At 34.0% G+C, this 16,309-nt stretch overlaps 1 protein-coding gene and 1 long non-coding RNA gene across 3 annotated transcripts in view; both read right to left on the reverse strand.

Moving 5' to 3' along the window:
• LOC148283285 (chitin synthase chs-2-like) overlaps positions 1-4,955 on the reverse strand; it is a 47,085-nt gene extending 42,130 nt beyond the window's left edge. Inside the window, exons 1-3 of one of the 2 annotated variants that reach the window (XM_088223730.1) lie at positions 4,829-4,955; positions 3,026-3,129; positions 11-255 (exon numbers count right to left, since the gene is read on the reverse strand). In XM_088223730.1, the coding sequence (XP_088079856.1) occupies positions 11-255; positions 3,026-3,117 (337 nt within the window). In that variant the 5' untranslated portion in view covers positions 3,118-3,129; positions 4,829-4,955. Of the gene's footprint in view, positions 1-10; positions 256-3,025; positions 3,130-3,945; positions 3,965-4,828 lie in introns of those variants that run through there. The other variant, XM_088223729.1, reaches the window with a different exon arrangement.
• A 9,338-nt stretch (positions 4,956-14,293) lies between these two features.
• LOC148283286 (uncharacterized) lies at positions 14,294-16,036 on the reverse strand. Its single transcript, XR_015821883.1, has 2 exons — positions 15,864-16,036; positions 14,294-15,335 (listed from the first exon to the last, which is right to left on the reverse strand). It is a non-coding gene; the product is annotated as an uncharacterized LOC148283286 (long non-coding RNA).
• Positions 16,037-16,309: the final 273 nt, after the last annotated feature.

Genomic DNA, 16,309 nt, shown 5'->3' on the forward strand with positions numbered 1-16,309 from the left:
AAAATCTTACCGATATCTTTGTTGCAATATGAAAGAACTTTTCCTTTTTGTATTTGCGACGTCATGAACAACAGAGTTCCTTTGGAAATGACTGCACTTCCCAGCACTACAATAAATGTTACAATATAAGCCAATACTTTGGATATCTTGACAGACATATCTAGATATACTTGGCTCTCCATAGATCCACTCTCTGTCTTGATCGGGGGATCCCTGAAAACGTCCCATCCTTTTGTTTCTTGAGCCGCTCTTTGACTGCGAAAAATATAAACAAATCTGGATTATAAAATTAAAAATACATGCATGTGTTTGTTTGTTTGTCCGTCACAAGAACTCTTCCATAACAGTAAGACGTAGCGATGTGAAATTTAGACACGTCTCTAGATGCAATTTCTAGGTCAACGGTGCTATTTGAGCTATTTTTTTCTGTCCCTTTGGTATAGAATCGAACTCTTTAATGGTAAGTAGAAGAAAAGTGAAATTTAATATCGGTATTTAAAATAACATTTCTAGATCAATAACATAGAATTAAGAATGGTCCGGAAACCGCATACGCGCATTAAACAGAAGGCGACTAAACTACTCTTAAAGGCATAGAATTAAGAATAGTCTAGAAAACGCATACGCACATCAAAGAGAAGGCGACTCAACTACTCATAAATGAGTAGGTTTACGTTTTGACCTATTAGTTTCTTTGTAGACGTCGCTCAGTACGCAACTCCTGATTTGAATTCAACTATGCCGTGTTGTGTCCTTTTAAAGTGTAGAAATACTGCTAGGATCTTAAAGAAACAGGATGCAATCACATTTCATGTGTAATTAGCAAATGAATATGAATATAACAAATGTATTATTTAAAAATTGAATTATTTTTCCATCTGTCAGATTGGCGAAAAAACAAAATGGAAATTTCGTTAGTGCTGCCAGGGTTACAGCTATCCTATTTTGCTCATCTAATGAGAGAATTAATGAAAATTGGATCTCGGATTAAACAACTCTGTTCTGGACATTTGACCGGCATTATCTTCAAAACATCAAATATTATTTAACGTTTTATGTAAAATAAAATTTATCTTATATTATAAGTTTAATGTTCATTAATTCAATTGCTCTTATTAAATTACCCTTTACTTATCTACTCTGTTGTGTCAATCAATATTTCCGCGGGCACAATAAAATTTTAGAGAAATTAACAGTTTGATTTTTTTTACCTTACATTTGTGTTATGATTTTTTTTCCCTATCAAGCAACATTACGTGACGACCTCACGAATGCGCGTGGCGAAAGTAGGGCATAGTGGGGGAATTATTGAACACAGTCCGATGTATTCAAATATGATTCTACGCTCCTTCTGGACTATTCTTAATTCTATGCTTAAAGGGGTAGTTTTACGTTTTGACCAATTAGTTTCTTTGTAGACGTCGTTCAGTACGCAATTCCGGATTTGAATTCAACTATGCCATGTTGTGTTGTTTTAAAGTGTAGAAATACTGCTGGGATCTTACAGAAACAGGATGGGATCACATTTTATGTGTAAGTAGCAAATGAATTACTTAAAAATTTAATCATTTTTCCATCTGTCAGATTGTCAATGAAAATAAAAAAATGACATTTTGTTAGTGTTGCCAGGGTAGTCAAATTTTTGCACTTCTTTTCTCATCATATATTATTTAACATAACATTAAAATATACAATTTATGCCAAATAAAAATTGTTTTATTTTTTAAGTTCAAAGTTCATTAACTCAATTACTCTTATTAAATGACCCTTTCCTTATCTTCTCTGTTGTGTCTATCAAATTTTAGAGAACTTAAAAAAAAATCCTTAAATTTGTGTTATTATTATACTTTTGGCGATCTGACAACATTACGCGGTGACTTCACGCATGCGCTCGGCGAAAGTCGGGCAAAGTGGAGGTTTTTAAGACACAGTCCGATGCATTTAAATATGATTCTACGCTCTTTCTGGACTATTCTTAATTCTATGATCAATAGTGTTGTTTTTGAGCCAAATTGTTCTCGCATTAATTATTTATTTTATTATAAAATCAAAGATTTTAATGGTGAGTTGTAGCGATGTAAATGTCTCTAAATGATGTAATCACTAAGACACTTGACTCACGCACAGAAGGTTAAGGGCTTGATTCCCGGTGAGAACAATTTTTTTTTCTGTTTATAATTCACCACCGTGATTGAGCTTCCTTATGAAAAACCCCACTATTCTAAGATGAAACTAGATCGTAATGCACTCGTATACAAAATTAAAATAGGAGGACCGATTTTTTTATAACCTCTGAAAAATTATTTACCGCCTTCTATTTGGTTAGTATTTCTAGGTGATTTTGAAATTGAACTAAACACCATTAAACAAATTGCAATAAATAACGGTTACATCGCAAAATCAATAGTTTAGTGAGTGCCCTGACGAAGAGACGGGTGCGTCTCAAAACCGGTAGACATAAAAAGTCGGTAAGTGGTTAAATACAAATATTTACTAGTATTAATTAAAATTTAATTTATTTCGATCCCGCGAAAAAAAAATTTTAGTCTAAATTATAAAACAGATTCGTGTGTTTGTTTGTCGTCACGGTGAGTTGTTTTCAACTCACGTGTAAAGCTAGGGTTTCCTAGGACAGCGGTGCCCGTATTTTAACGGCCGTAGTGAACGGTGATGCAGTGGACAGCCGTCGTAAAGGTGATTAGAGAGTGGTTTCCTAGGAAAACGGTGTTAAATGGTGGTGATAACACCGTTTTCCTAGAAAACCACACTCTAGTCACCTTTACGACGGTTGTCCACTGCATCACCGCTCACTACGGCCGTTAAAATACGGGCACCGCTGTCCTAGGAAACCCTAGCTTAACGGAAAATAAAAATGGGATAAAAATCTTACTTTTTTCACATACCTAGTTAACCCATTTTGTCTATTTGAAAAAAATGCGTTAAATTATTTAAAATTACATATTTTTATAAGAGCTTTTTTGGTGCAACTGGCTCTAAGTAAAAAAAAAATCAGCAGCTTTTGTACCTTTCTCCATATTCCTGACCCAGTGGTGTACTTTCGTCATCTGAGCTATCGTCGCTCCCATCATTTCTATGACGGAGCCCACTTGTGTCCATGTCTCTTATTTTCTGCAAAATGTCAAAAATAAAAGCACTTATTGTAACAGTAATAAAAGTACAAAAGATAATTTCTCAAAAGACCTAAACGCGCTCCATTAAAATATACAGAAGCTTTCTTTTGGTCTATGAAAACACCAGCATTATTTTTTTATTTAAATTTTACGCCATTTTCAATGAGTTGTAAATAACTCGCTATTAGAAAATTGAAAGCAAGTAAGGGCAGAGTGGGGTTCGAACCTCGGACCTCTGATTCGTTAGTCCGCAACACTATCCTTGGGACCATACTCCGAATCCTTGATCCAAAATCACCTCGATCCATGTAGTTCTGGATGGTGGAAATGAAATCAAACGCTCCATTTTGAGTACTTGAATGCTGTCTGAAGCCGCATTGTGATGGAGTCAGTAAATTACAACAATACATATCAGGGATATCAATAAATCCCGTCAGGAAAGAATCTAGAATTTGTCTACAAATACATGAACATACCCAAATATTGTTAATTTTATTATCTTTATGTGTCTGCTTTTGACGCATACTTAAACACAAACAGGAAACGATTACAGCACCTATCGAAAATAATCAACTGATGAGATAATTGTTAAAAGGTTCTGACAATCTTATTCATAAATCGAAATATTTTAATTAATACCTATCTATTTTTAAAATAGGTAATATTTCTTGTTTACTCAAAAACTTCAATTAATTCCTTGAAATTACCGCTCTCCGGGAAAATTCGTAGTTACACTCATGTCCGCACTATCAATAAACTATGTAACATTAATTCGCAAAAACAAAGGCACAATACATGTTTAAAGTTCACTCACTTGTGACATCTAGTTTTAAATGTTTTCAGGAATAACGTTGGCAAAATATTGATATTTTTTAACTGTGACGCTAACTATGCGGATGCAAAATACACTTGAGCGCTTTTCACACATACCCCGCCAATCCATCCGGCCAGGTACCGGGCTCACCTTAAAAAAGGTGACACATTTTGTAGGCGTTTGTAAAATGTACCCGATAAAATTACTAGGCCGGATTGGCGTGGCATGTGTGAAAAGGGCCATAGGGTCATTTCTGCTTACTTTAACTCAAAAACAATCATTTTAGACTTGTGCCACTCAGGGCCACGATTGCAATGGAAAGTTATTGCAACATTTATCTTTAATTTGATCTACAAAGTAAAATGAAGTTTTCTGTATGAAAAGCAGAATATGCGTACATTGTTTTCTTCTAAACATGTACAATAAATTATCGGTTACCGACAAAGATACTTTAAATGTTCATGCAAATATATTCATTTTTGTACACAAACATAGTTTTTTATTTATTGACAGTCGATGATAACTCTTCCCATTGTAATCGGAGCCCAGGTGGGTTATAAATTCGGATGTTTTGATTGTGTATCTGTTTATTCTCGTAGGTAGTAAAACGAACCACATTGGTGCTTCGAGTAATATGATTTTTGGGGCCAACTGGATCTAGATTTAACTTATTTTAGCCGAGCAGAGTCAAGGATCGGGATGCAAGATAAAAAAGAAAGATAGGCAAATCGGAATTTCATAATTGCAAATCTATGTTCTGCCATTTGCCTTAAAGGCGGACACCTTCAGATAAATCTAAAAGTGCAGGCTCGACTCGAGAAAATCCGAAAATACTCGTTTTGTTATTTTCTAAAAAGTAAAATGATTATGTCAACCTACTTACCTCAAAATATTTTTTTGTTAAAACATGGTCCACAAAACACAAACACCTGTTGATTTTAAAACAACCGTAATATTTTTTTGTGCGTTAAGACAAATGATTGTTTAATCAAACTCGTTATCGATTAATTCATACATGTGACGCAGAATGATAACAGAAAATCCATCGATAAAAACTAATCTTTAAATTATCAGTGAAAGATAAAATATTCCAATTTATCATGGAACTGATAAACCAAAAAAATGGTGCGTTTAAGATATTTGTTTATACCTAGAATGTTACGAGTATGTGCGCTGTTTTTTATGACGAAATGTTCTTGACGAAAAAATATTAATGTCATGATGATGACTTGCTCTTTGTCCAAGCAGATGAAGAATACATATCTGTGTTTGATATAGAACACGAATCCTGGAAGAGTGCTTCGACTCGATGGCTGCTCTGGGTAAAAATCCTGAATACGGAAATTAAATGGAGATAAGTCCGCCTCGTAGTGTAGTGGTTGGCGCATTTGCCTACCGTGCTTGAGGTCCCGGGCTTGTTTCCCAGAAAGGCCGATATGAAATATTGATTGAAGACTGATCACCTTACCTTTAAGTAACAGATGATCGATGTACGCCACATTAATTACACTAATGCAGTGCCCTATGCACTATTGGGTGCGGACAGAGGGAGGATGACAATATACAAGTGAAATAATAAAATCAAAATTTTCGTTATATTTGATTTCAGAGTGAGAATTATGTTTTAAATGTTTGATTACATACTTATTTTTGTGTATTTCAAATCATAAGCAATGACCCATAATTTAAAAGAGACGTCACAAGCGCACAGAAGTTGGCATTTTGATTTGTGGGCAATTGCCTTCCTTCCTGTCATTCTATAATTTACTTTCATCGTGATAAGACCTGACGCCACAATGCCAACACTGCGCAGAAAAATACCGTCGTACCTATGTGATGAGAAAATAATTTATTTTATGTTAGGAAGTCCATATAAAGTATCAGGAAATAGGCGTTTTTATCTTTTTTTTCTGGTAAAATTTTTTCTGGTAAAATTTTTCTGGTAAAAGTAAATTACTTCAGTATGCAGGCAAGGTAATCGACATAAATGTCAGGAAATCAATGTGTATGAAATATTTTCTGCTAATATTGAAATACTACACTTGTGATTGTCAAATGATGTATTTCTATTGTAGAAAATAAATTATATATTGAATTTTTCAAATATTGAAACGTTATATTGAAATTAAAAACTACTTCACAGATAGAACGGTGCAGTTAGATAAAGAAAAAAAAGGATAATTGTAGTTTCCAGACTTAAAGACAAGAAAATAAATAACAATAATGGAAACTGGAGAAGTCCTACAGGGATCGGCAATGGGACCGACCTTGTGGAATATATTATATGACGAAGGGATGTCAATTGAAGTTCCACAGGGGGTCTAATTGGTATGTTATGGAGATGATTTAGGCATCTCAATAACAGCCAGCAAACAAAAAAAGATGATATCTAAATCAAATGAGGCAATACAGATCATAAATCTGCGGATGCACACACATAAATTAGAGATTGCTAAAAAAAAAAACAGAAGCCATTATTTTCAACAGAAGAGTGAAAAATGGACTGATAGACTTTAACTGTGACGAGGTCACTATTAGACCAGAAAAAAATTATTAATACTTAGCAATTAACCTAGACTCTGGTATGTGCTTTGCAACACATATCAAAATAGTCTGCAACAAAGCCCAAAGAACGGCTAAAGCAATGGGAGTTATTTTACCAAACACACGTGGCCAAAAAAAAAAGAGAAGAATGCTAGCCCTGGCAATCCAATCTATAATAATGTATGCTGCGCAAATATGGGAGAATGCGCTAAAAAAAGGTGAACCACGAGAAAATATTTAGTATACAGAGAGCTATAGCCCTTTGAGTGTGCGGCGCATATAAGAACAACATCAACTATCGCAGTACTGATAATATTAGCTAATCTGGTTTCTTTGCACCTCTTAAGGATAGAAAAAGAAGTCCGAAGCTGAGAGAAAAAATGAGGAAGCTGACATTAGAACGATGGCAACGACAGACAAGTCCAAAAGGTCGATAGATTGAAAGACTCATAAAAAAAACTTGAAGTATGGACCGGTTAGAAGCAGAGCCAACTGAATTGCTATGTGATCCAATGTCTAACCGGACACAGAGTGTTCATGGACTACATAACCAGAATAGACAAGAGAGATAGACCGAATATACTGTGAAGAAATGGACAGTGATAAGGACACTGTGCTCAGATGCCCGAAATGGAGGTTCTAACCGGGTTGTCCGCATTAGATCTGGAAGTCTAACGACAATTTGCGAATTTCCACTAAAAAGATAGCATTCCTCTGTTATTGCTGGTGTCCGTCTACTCTCAACTGAAGGAATGTCTTAATCGGATTTTTCAAAAAATGTCTTTAAGTAGTATTCTTCATGCTTGGCAATCACGATGGAAATCTTCATCTTCAGGAAGAGTAAAATTTATTTTTTTCTCTACAATTAGTCAGCGCTTAAAATGTTTTACGTTTTCCCTGATCACTGGACTAGCCAGTTTTCATCAAGTGATGGTATGATTTTTATCAAGTGATGGTATGATGAATTTAATAAAAAATTGTATTTTTTTAATATTCGATCCCCTTCATGCTGCTGCAGATATTCTAATACCAAATGGAACTTTTCGCTATTATCTGTGGCCCTGTTATAAGTCCTGTCGGATTAACAAATCTAGTGGCTTCCAAAAAGAATTTCAGAGCTTTTCAAAAGTTTTGTAATCATTTCGGCAAATTATTTAATCAATTTAATCTCAGTCAGCGAAAAATTGACTTCCCTCTTCTCTACAATCTAATGAAGTGCTAATAATGTACTTCTGAGTTACCTTCTTTCAGCACAAAGACGCCAAGACTACCAGATTACAGAAAGCTCCTTCAAGTAGCTTTTTTCTGTGTATGTGGGCACCCCCAAGGAGATTTATGTTCTTAGATGTGGTGTGCCGTATGTATTGGGCTAGCTGCCCAAAATGGAGAACAATACGGGAAGGGGTAGAAGAAAAGTTGGGAGTCATGACTCCAGAAAATATGGTACAGAAGATGCTGGAAGGAAAGGAAAAGTGGGCATACATTACAGACTATATAACCAATACAATGAAGGAAAAGAAAATAGAAGAACGTTGGAAATGAAATCACTGATAAAAAAGTCGGCGCGAGCAGGCTAGAGGTCAAGAGAGGTTTTAGTCGGTATGAGTGCGGCACTACCCATTAAGCTAGGGTTTCCTAGGACAGCGGTGCCCGTGTTTTAACGGCCGTAGTGAACGGTGATGCAGTGGACAGCCGTCGTAACGGTGACTAGAGTGTGGTTTCCTAGGAAAAAGGTGTTATCAACACCATTTAACACCGTTTCCCTAGGAAACCACTCTTTATTCGACGTTACGACGGCTGTCCACTGTATCAACGTTCACTACGGCCGTTAAAATACGGGCACCGCTCTCCTAGGAAACCCTAGCTTTAGAGTGTCCATAAAGGATTACCCTATCTTTTTCGTAAATAGGTACCTACCTATCTTTTCTGTAAGTACTCGTAGTTTACCTTTTACATAAACATATGTGATAAATCATAGCTTATGATTAGAAACAGTATAGTTCTACATTATCTCTGATTAGAAATTCCTAAGCGGATTTGTATGCATGACGTCAAATTACAATCAGAAAAGTAGTAACCATCGCCAACATAATGAAATTTGACGTATGTCCCTTATTCATATTTAAAACAGGTTTCCCTAGTAAAGAGGACTCTTAAATTAATTTTGTCAATAAAATATTTCATTTCGTATAAAAATAAATAAATACATGTATATATTAATATCCCTTTGATTTTTTCGTCAGAATTTTTTTCCCGTATTCGGAATTTTCGTTCACTTTAAACGCCGTATTTAAATCAATGGCAATACAAGAAAAACCGTGTATAAAGTACTAGAGGGTGAAATTCAAACTTGATTTTAAAAAAACCACTTATTTAAGAACAGTACGATTCTAATGATATAAGTTTTTTTCGCTGCTTAGCAATCGTCAAAACAAGATCTGTTTTTTCTGCTTCTCTTCTGCTTTCTGTAATTTTAAAATTATTTTTAAAGAATTTATAATTTATTCTGATATCTTTTCTTAATTTCCTGCCCTTTTCAATTTTCAATCAATTTGCCTGTGTGTTTTCTTTTAATTGTTAGGTAATTATTTTTTCCTCCCGCTAAGGACTTGACAGCCCATAATGGAGGATCCCGCGAAGACGGCTGCGATGCCGTCTCCCGCACCAGTAGACGATCATGATTATGCCGGCGCGAGAAAGAGGCGCGATGTGGACAACAATGTCCCACTTAAAAAACCAAAAATTGTACTCCCCGAGGCTAGCTACAAATCTTCTGACTGTGGTCCATTTATTGTACATGTACAATAAACCTTTACCGATGCATTCTATCTCTTTGGGTAGCTTTCTCTCCCGACACAACTTCAAAAACATTTTACCCGAAGGGGCAAAATCTCTTGGCTAATTTCGTATTACCGTTGAATTCAAAGATTTCAAATCTACCCACGATTTTTAAAATTCTGTGACCAATACAAACAACAATTTTAAGGCGTTAATTCCCTCCTTCCAAATCACTCGTTTGGGTTTAATTAAAGGAGTACCGACAGAAACGTCGGACAAAGATGTTATTTCTGAATGTCGGGTTCCAAAAACTTACAAAAATATATTAATAGTCACCTTTCGTAATAAAAATGAATTGAATTGTCAATAATAGTTTGACGAGCAGCTACAAATAAACTTGATATAGTGGACTTATAAGATAGTAAAGAATAGGACAGAATGTCTGCAGCCGTTCCATTAGTATTACCTAACCTATGCAGTCTCGGTATCAATGAATTGTTTTGTTGGTTGGAAGAAGTACTGGAGCAATGAAACAATAAAGTACTCCTAGTGTTGACAGCGGGTACTCTAAAATTAATCAATTTAGGAAAAAAGATATAAAACTAGCAATGTTTAAAAAATGAGTTTTTATTTATAATTTTCAGGTTTAAAAATGAGCACTAATAAACATTCCGTACAAGTTTGGGCCAAAACGTCATACGTGCCGTTTGTCCCGCAAGGCGCGAAACATCTCGTTTTCGGGTAATTTAAAATAAGCACATTGAACACCTTTGTAAAAAATTACCCGACGTCGCACGAAAAAAATATTAATACCCTTACTATTGTAATTTATTGCTTACTTAAAAATAAAAATAAAAAAATGAGAAAAGACTCTATTCTTGGTTTTTCTGATTATATTGTTCGCCTGATTTAGCACCGTGTGAGAGACCGCTCCGGGAACACCGTTTTGACACAATGAGGAAATTGGATACAAAAAATGTTTTCTTTCGCGCAGTAAAAATTAAAACATTTAATCACACGGCAAACTTTCTTAAAAATGTACGAAAAAAATTGAAATATTTTAATAAAAACACACTACTTTGAACGACGTCACTAGGTCATATGAACCAACCAATGATATGAGAGCTGTGAAGGATATCCGGTTTGTTTACCGTAAACGAACCGATCGGGAGAACTGACGGAAAGGAAACTTTGACGTCACACGCGGAGTTAATTCAGAAATACCAAATATTAAACAATCACAGCGCTGATAATAAGATATTTTTTTATTTTTAATTGGCTTGGTTTAATATTCTTTCAACAAATAAAAAAAACACTTTCATTCATCATTGAAGAGAAAAAAAACGAATCGCTGTCGCTTTAAAGGCCATTACAAAAACAATGAGCAATAATCATGGATTTTTTTTATAAGCTAATAAATTAATCTAAAAAAAATCACAAAGGTACTATTCTTATTAAAATTTGTTAAAAAATAAGGGAAATATAAAGGATTAAATTCTAGTAATTTGAATGGTGCCAAAAACAAACAATTCGTGACGTCATCAAGTACGACGACTTCGGGTATTTTGCGACGTAATCGGATTTTTTTTCATTAATGTCTATGGATTTTATAGAGGATTGTAGGTAGCTTCCTTTTTCTATGTGTCGTTTGTTTACATTTACGGCGTCCTGTCACTTATCACACAGTTGTGATTTATAATTTTCATGATAAATTGAATTAATTTAGAAGAAGTTTAAAACCATAAAATAATAAAAGACATTCGAGATGTAAGATGTAATCCGTTTTCACTTTCATCTGTCAGTACCTGGAAATGGAGTGTGGAGTGGGTAAGGGGGGGGGGGGCTTAAGATAATATGCATTTACAAATCTCCTTATATTTTTATATGTGGCCTGTGGCATTACCAACATTAAAATTAATTTATTACTCTTGAACTTCTATGACAAAATTTATTACCAACTTACGAAACGATCGTTTTCAAAAGACCTTATTTTCCAAACGAAAATAATGAATGAAAATATTAATTGTAAGGCCTTATATAAACACTAGGAGAATCTTTAAAAAAATGTTTGTAGAGAAGGTTAAATCCGATATTCCTCCCGAGTGATATTACCCTATTGTTTCGAGGATTAAGGGGGAGACTCACATACTTCGACTCCTTGAAATTTCTCGATTTGGCGATCTAGCGGCAAAAAATATAAGCTTTCAGAATGAACCCAAAAATGAAACCATTTTATGGTCATTCTAGTTTGGGTGTGTTTTCAAAGGTGTCTCTGAAAGTCACCGTAGTGACCGTCAAGGTAATTGTAAACGAAGTACTATGAAAAAACAAAACACCGCAACGCAAATATTTTTTATTTTTTTTATTCTCGAATAAACCAAACACAAGATAATTGATAGTTGCCACCTTTTCTGACAGTTCATCGAATGTTTTCCGAGCTTAAACGTAAGAAAACAGCATCTACAACATGTTTGTGTTTTGGAAATCTACCGAAAAATATTAATAAAGTTACATTATACATCTAACTGCACATATCATAAAGTGACATTATTGAATAATTTTATTTTTTCTGAATTAAAAAATAAATAAATCGATTCTAGAATGCGCTTTGTAGCTGCAAGACGTTTGGTAATATAAGCCTTTATATTACGTTAATTCACCAACTAAATATATTCTTCAACTTCTTCCATTGAATAATAAAACTTCCAAATATAAATGTAAAGTGTAATAACAAAGACAAGCATCTGTCGATTTGTCATGTAGATGAATTATATAACTAGCTAGCATAACTTTAAATACTGAGGTAGGTAGTCTGTGGCTAATTTTTTGCTTTTGCGCAAAACAATTCTTTTACGTAATGAAACTAAGCTGATTTGGTATTTTTATATCACAATCAGCAATGACAGATTATTAGCCACGTGACCCAAACGATTGACAGATAAGTGATTTTTTAATACTAAATCAATGAGTAGATATCCGATTTTGAAAGCAACGTCGATTTTTTATTGCGTTTTTTCTCCATGCTTATTACACGTACACAATACTATTCGAAAGTTTGAGTGAAAAACAAAAATCAATTTTTGCATAAATTTTGACTTAAATGACAGATTCTGCGAGAGTCTTCTTCGTCAATGACAGTCTTCTTAAAGTTAAGTCATGTTCTTCTCGGTCTTCCTTATTTTCTTCATTTATTAACATGCATTCGCATGGTAAATCCCTTAAGTAGTTTTTTTGCCATCCATTTGCCCTACATGTCGAAACCAACACAGAACTCTATCATATTGCAAGGATCTTGATTCGGTCACAAAGGCTTGTCTCAGCCTTATATAATGCGAAAATCTCGACATAATTGGAATCTGCTATTTATAAAATCTTATATGTCCATAATGCTTGTCCATTATTTTTCAAATTTTTGTATTGCCCTTGTTTGTCTTTGCTACATAGTTTTATGTTCTTTTTGTTCAGTTTCTTGCATATACTCGTATGTTTCTTCTAGTAACTGTTAATTGTAATTGACTTAGGCCGTATCCATAATAAATAAATGAACATGTTCACCTTTAATATATTGTTTTAGCATACATTTGCCTGAGAGATTGTATTTATCAGCTTACTTTTATCTTTGTTTTTCTGATTCCATACCGCACTCTCATTCATAAATGTCGGCACCAGGCGGAATTGCTAATTATGAACTGAATTGCTAATGTCAACCATGCCGGGAATCAAACCCGAGACCTCTTGTATGTCAGGCAAATGCGCTGAATTTGTTTTATACAGTAAAAATGCGATGTTAATAAAATATAATACATATCTGTATATTTATGTATATATAAACACTAAAAATAAAAATGAATGTAAAACAAACTCCCTCTCTAAACATTTTCAGTCAATTAGAGAGGTTAAAACGTTATTATTAATTATGTGTGTACAAACTTTTGTAATTTTATACTTATTTTTTCATGATTCTTTTTCAATAAATAAATAATTTTAAAAACACGTTACCGCGTTTTTCCATCCGGTGAGTGACGGTGAGATCATATTTTATCATGGGTTCGATGAAGATAATATGAATACCAGAAACTTAAAAGGCTCTATGTGCCATGGACAAAAAAGGAAAGCAGACGGGAAATTAAAAATACACATAATAATTCAAAGAAAACATTATTTTATTTTTATGCCAAATCAACAAAAGAGCATATTTTAATGTAGTTTAGTAAAAAATATATAAAAAAGACATATTAAACTAAGTATAAAATCAAAAAAACAAATAATTTAAAAGAAAGTCTCATGTACCGTTGTTAGTTTCTTTTAAAAGGGCCAAAGTGCCCTGCTCTCTAAAGCAATAAAGGTGTTAGTGCCTTAGTGAGAATAAAGAAATAGGTACATCCACTGTTTCATCTATCTATAATAGTGATGTGACGACGATGAAAATTCCCATGGTATTTATAATTCAGTATAATTACTATTTAGCACCCAACATCGTGTATATCTAAAATTCTATTATAAAACTGTTTATGTTCTTCCGTGTGCAAGTAAGGTATTAGATTTTTGAGATCTTTTTTCTTATCTTCTGTTATTTTGCTCTTGCAATTCAGCATGGGTAAGAAATAATTATCTAAATCCGATAACTTTTTGTTCTTCTTCAATAATCTTACAATTTTCCAGGGCTCCATAGAGTTGTGGGTCTCTTTCATTTTGACAACGAAAGGATTATCACTTACGAATTTCAAGCGATGAGCCTTCGATATCTGCATTGTGGTAGTATTCAAAAATGTTTCGGCAGCCAATTTAAAATCCATGAAATCATGTGATGTCAATGAAATAACATTAAAAGGCTGCTTGTCACGAGTATTTTTCATCATATCAACAAGATCTGCAGGAACAATGGAATGTGTTACTCGTTTCCTTTTTTCGATTAAAGCAAAGTCCCTGTCGCAGCTAAGGAATGAATGCCCGCTCATTAAAAATTTATGCTCTATCGATGTAAAAACTTTTTTATACACAAGATATGCCCATAAAAATATCATCATTTTATTTTTATTTTGTCCACTACAATTGTCACTCCACATGATGAGATTCTCCTTTCTTATAAAATTATTAGAAAACATTTTGTAAATGCAGGATGCTATCGCATTTCCCCCTCTTCCTGTAATAGCTTCATGCCACATAAGCATATACCCATCACCGGTATTTTCGATATGCACACCCAAATTGAAATTTGATAATTGTCGCGAATAGTACATGGGCCCATGAGTTAAAGTTGGTGTCAGCAAAACTTGTTGCAAGTCCATGGCGGCAGTGCATATATTACTACTCGGCATCTGTGATTTTTTTATATCAAGTGACATCTGTTTTGTTGCTTTTTCTGCTTTTCGATGGTGTAATTCAAGTTGATTCTTCAGTATTGTTTTATTAGATGGATCGGCATTTATTTTAGCAACATAGAGGTCGCACGTTGCACATGTATCAGTTCGTTTCTGGCCAAATTTTAAATTCGGAAACTCCTTTCCAAAAATTTTAGAGTAGAACTTATATGTGACTTTTGACTCCGGAAAAGATATCTTAAATGCTTTAAACAAACGATGTATATTTAAATCTGGACTTAAGTATTCTTTCTCTGATCTCGCTCGACCATAATGACTTACAAGTCTGGGAAACATATTTACATGTTGTTTAATTTCATCCTCATCTTCGTCTGAATATTTTCGTTTTTTCTTATTGATGTTTCCTCTTGATTCCAAGTAGGTTGTATGTCCTTGTTTCTTTTTATCGAGTAGTACTTGAATCTTTTTTGGAGAAAGGGAAAAAATGTTCATGAACGTTGCTTTGCACACACCGACAACATTTCCCTTGCCATCTGGAAGCATATAATATGCGGTGCATTGTCGCCTACTTAGAGCAGGAGATTCATAGGTTCCATGCCTTCTTCTTTTAATTTCTGTCAAATGGATTAATCCCATCAGAAAAGAAGATTGCTTTTCATTGTTTTTTAACGCATAGAATTCCGTGAACAATGACATCTTTTGTTCGAAAGGTATTTCTTTGCAGTTATAGCTGCATTTGCAGATACACTAAAATAAAAAATGAAGTGAATGAAAGCAACATAGATAATATAGGTACGCAACCGTGGGCGTATCTTAGGGACTTAGGGTCAATATCTATCACTCAGTAGAAACTAAACTAGAGGAACTAAATGTGGTGGAGTGTAATAATGATATAGTAATTTCTCCCGGTTGCAATCATTAGGGCGTAACTTATTTTCTGATATGCCGTTAACATAGTTATTTACACATTAATAATAATATTTACGAAAATATCCATGAAAATATAATTATTAAGGTTTAATTATCTTTAAACGAATTTATAATAAAAAATATATTTTTAAATTCTTTTTTTTGCTCTCCTAAAAACAAGTAAAAATAAAGTTTCACCCAAATACCTCTGACCGGGAGATTTAAAAAATTGAATTCAATACAAATACTCCATTTAAACTATGTCATGGTTGGCAGAAAATTACAGGTTGGCACATCCCTAGCGCATGATGAGTGACATTTTATCTAGTAGAGACAACCGGTGAAGATTTAAAACAATGTACAAACCTCTTGATTTGGGGGTCGTTTTGCAGGAATCAACTTTCTATTGGATGTAAAATATTCTTGTCCAGAATCTTTTAGCTTCTTTCGGGCCACTTGGGCACTTTTTTCCCCCTTTTTACGTCTTTTAACGCCACCACTATTCACAGAGACCGGTTCATTGTCAACCATTTTGATACAAATAGCATATGACTGGCGATGGCACTTAACACCTTTTAAAGGAAAACAGATGTTGGTACTTACAACCAACGCCATCTTTAGAATTTTTTTATAAAATATTATTTGTACTACAATGGCATTTATACCCTTCTGTAGGACATTGGCCTTGGCACATACTATCCATTTCTTAAATAAAATCATTTTCGTTATTTATGGCACTTACACCCTTTTAAGTTTCTGGTATTCATATAAGAAATACTACATACAAATAAAAACGACCCGTGAAAAAAAAA

Source organism: Micrasema longulum, unplaced genomic scaffold (genome assembly GCF_059751315.1).
Source record: "Micrasema longulum isolate JH-2025_06_02 unplaced genomic scaffold, ASM5975131v1 h1tg000250l, whole genome shotgun sequence".
Lineage (NCBI taxonomy): Eukaryota > Metazoa > Arthropoda > Insecta > Trichoptera > Brachycentridae > Micrasema > Micrasema longulum.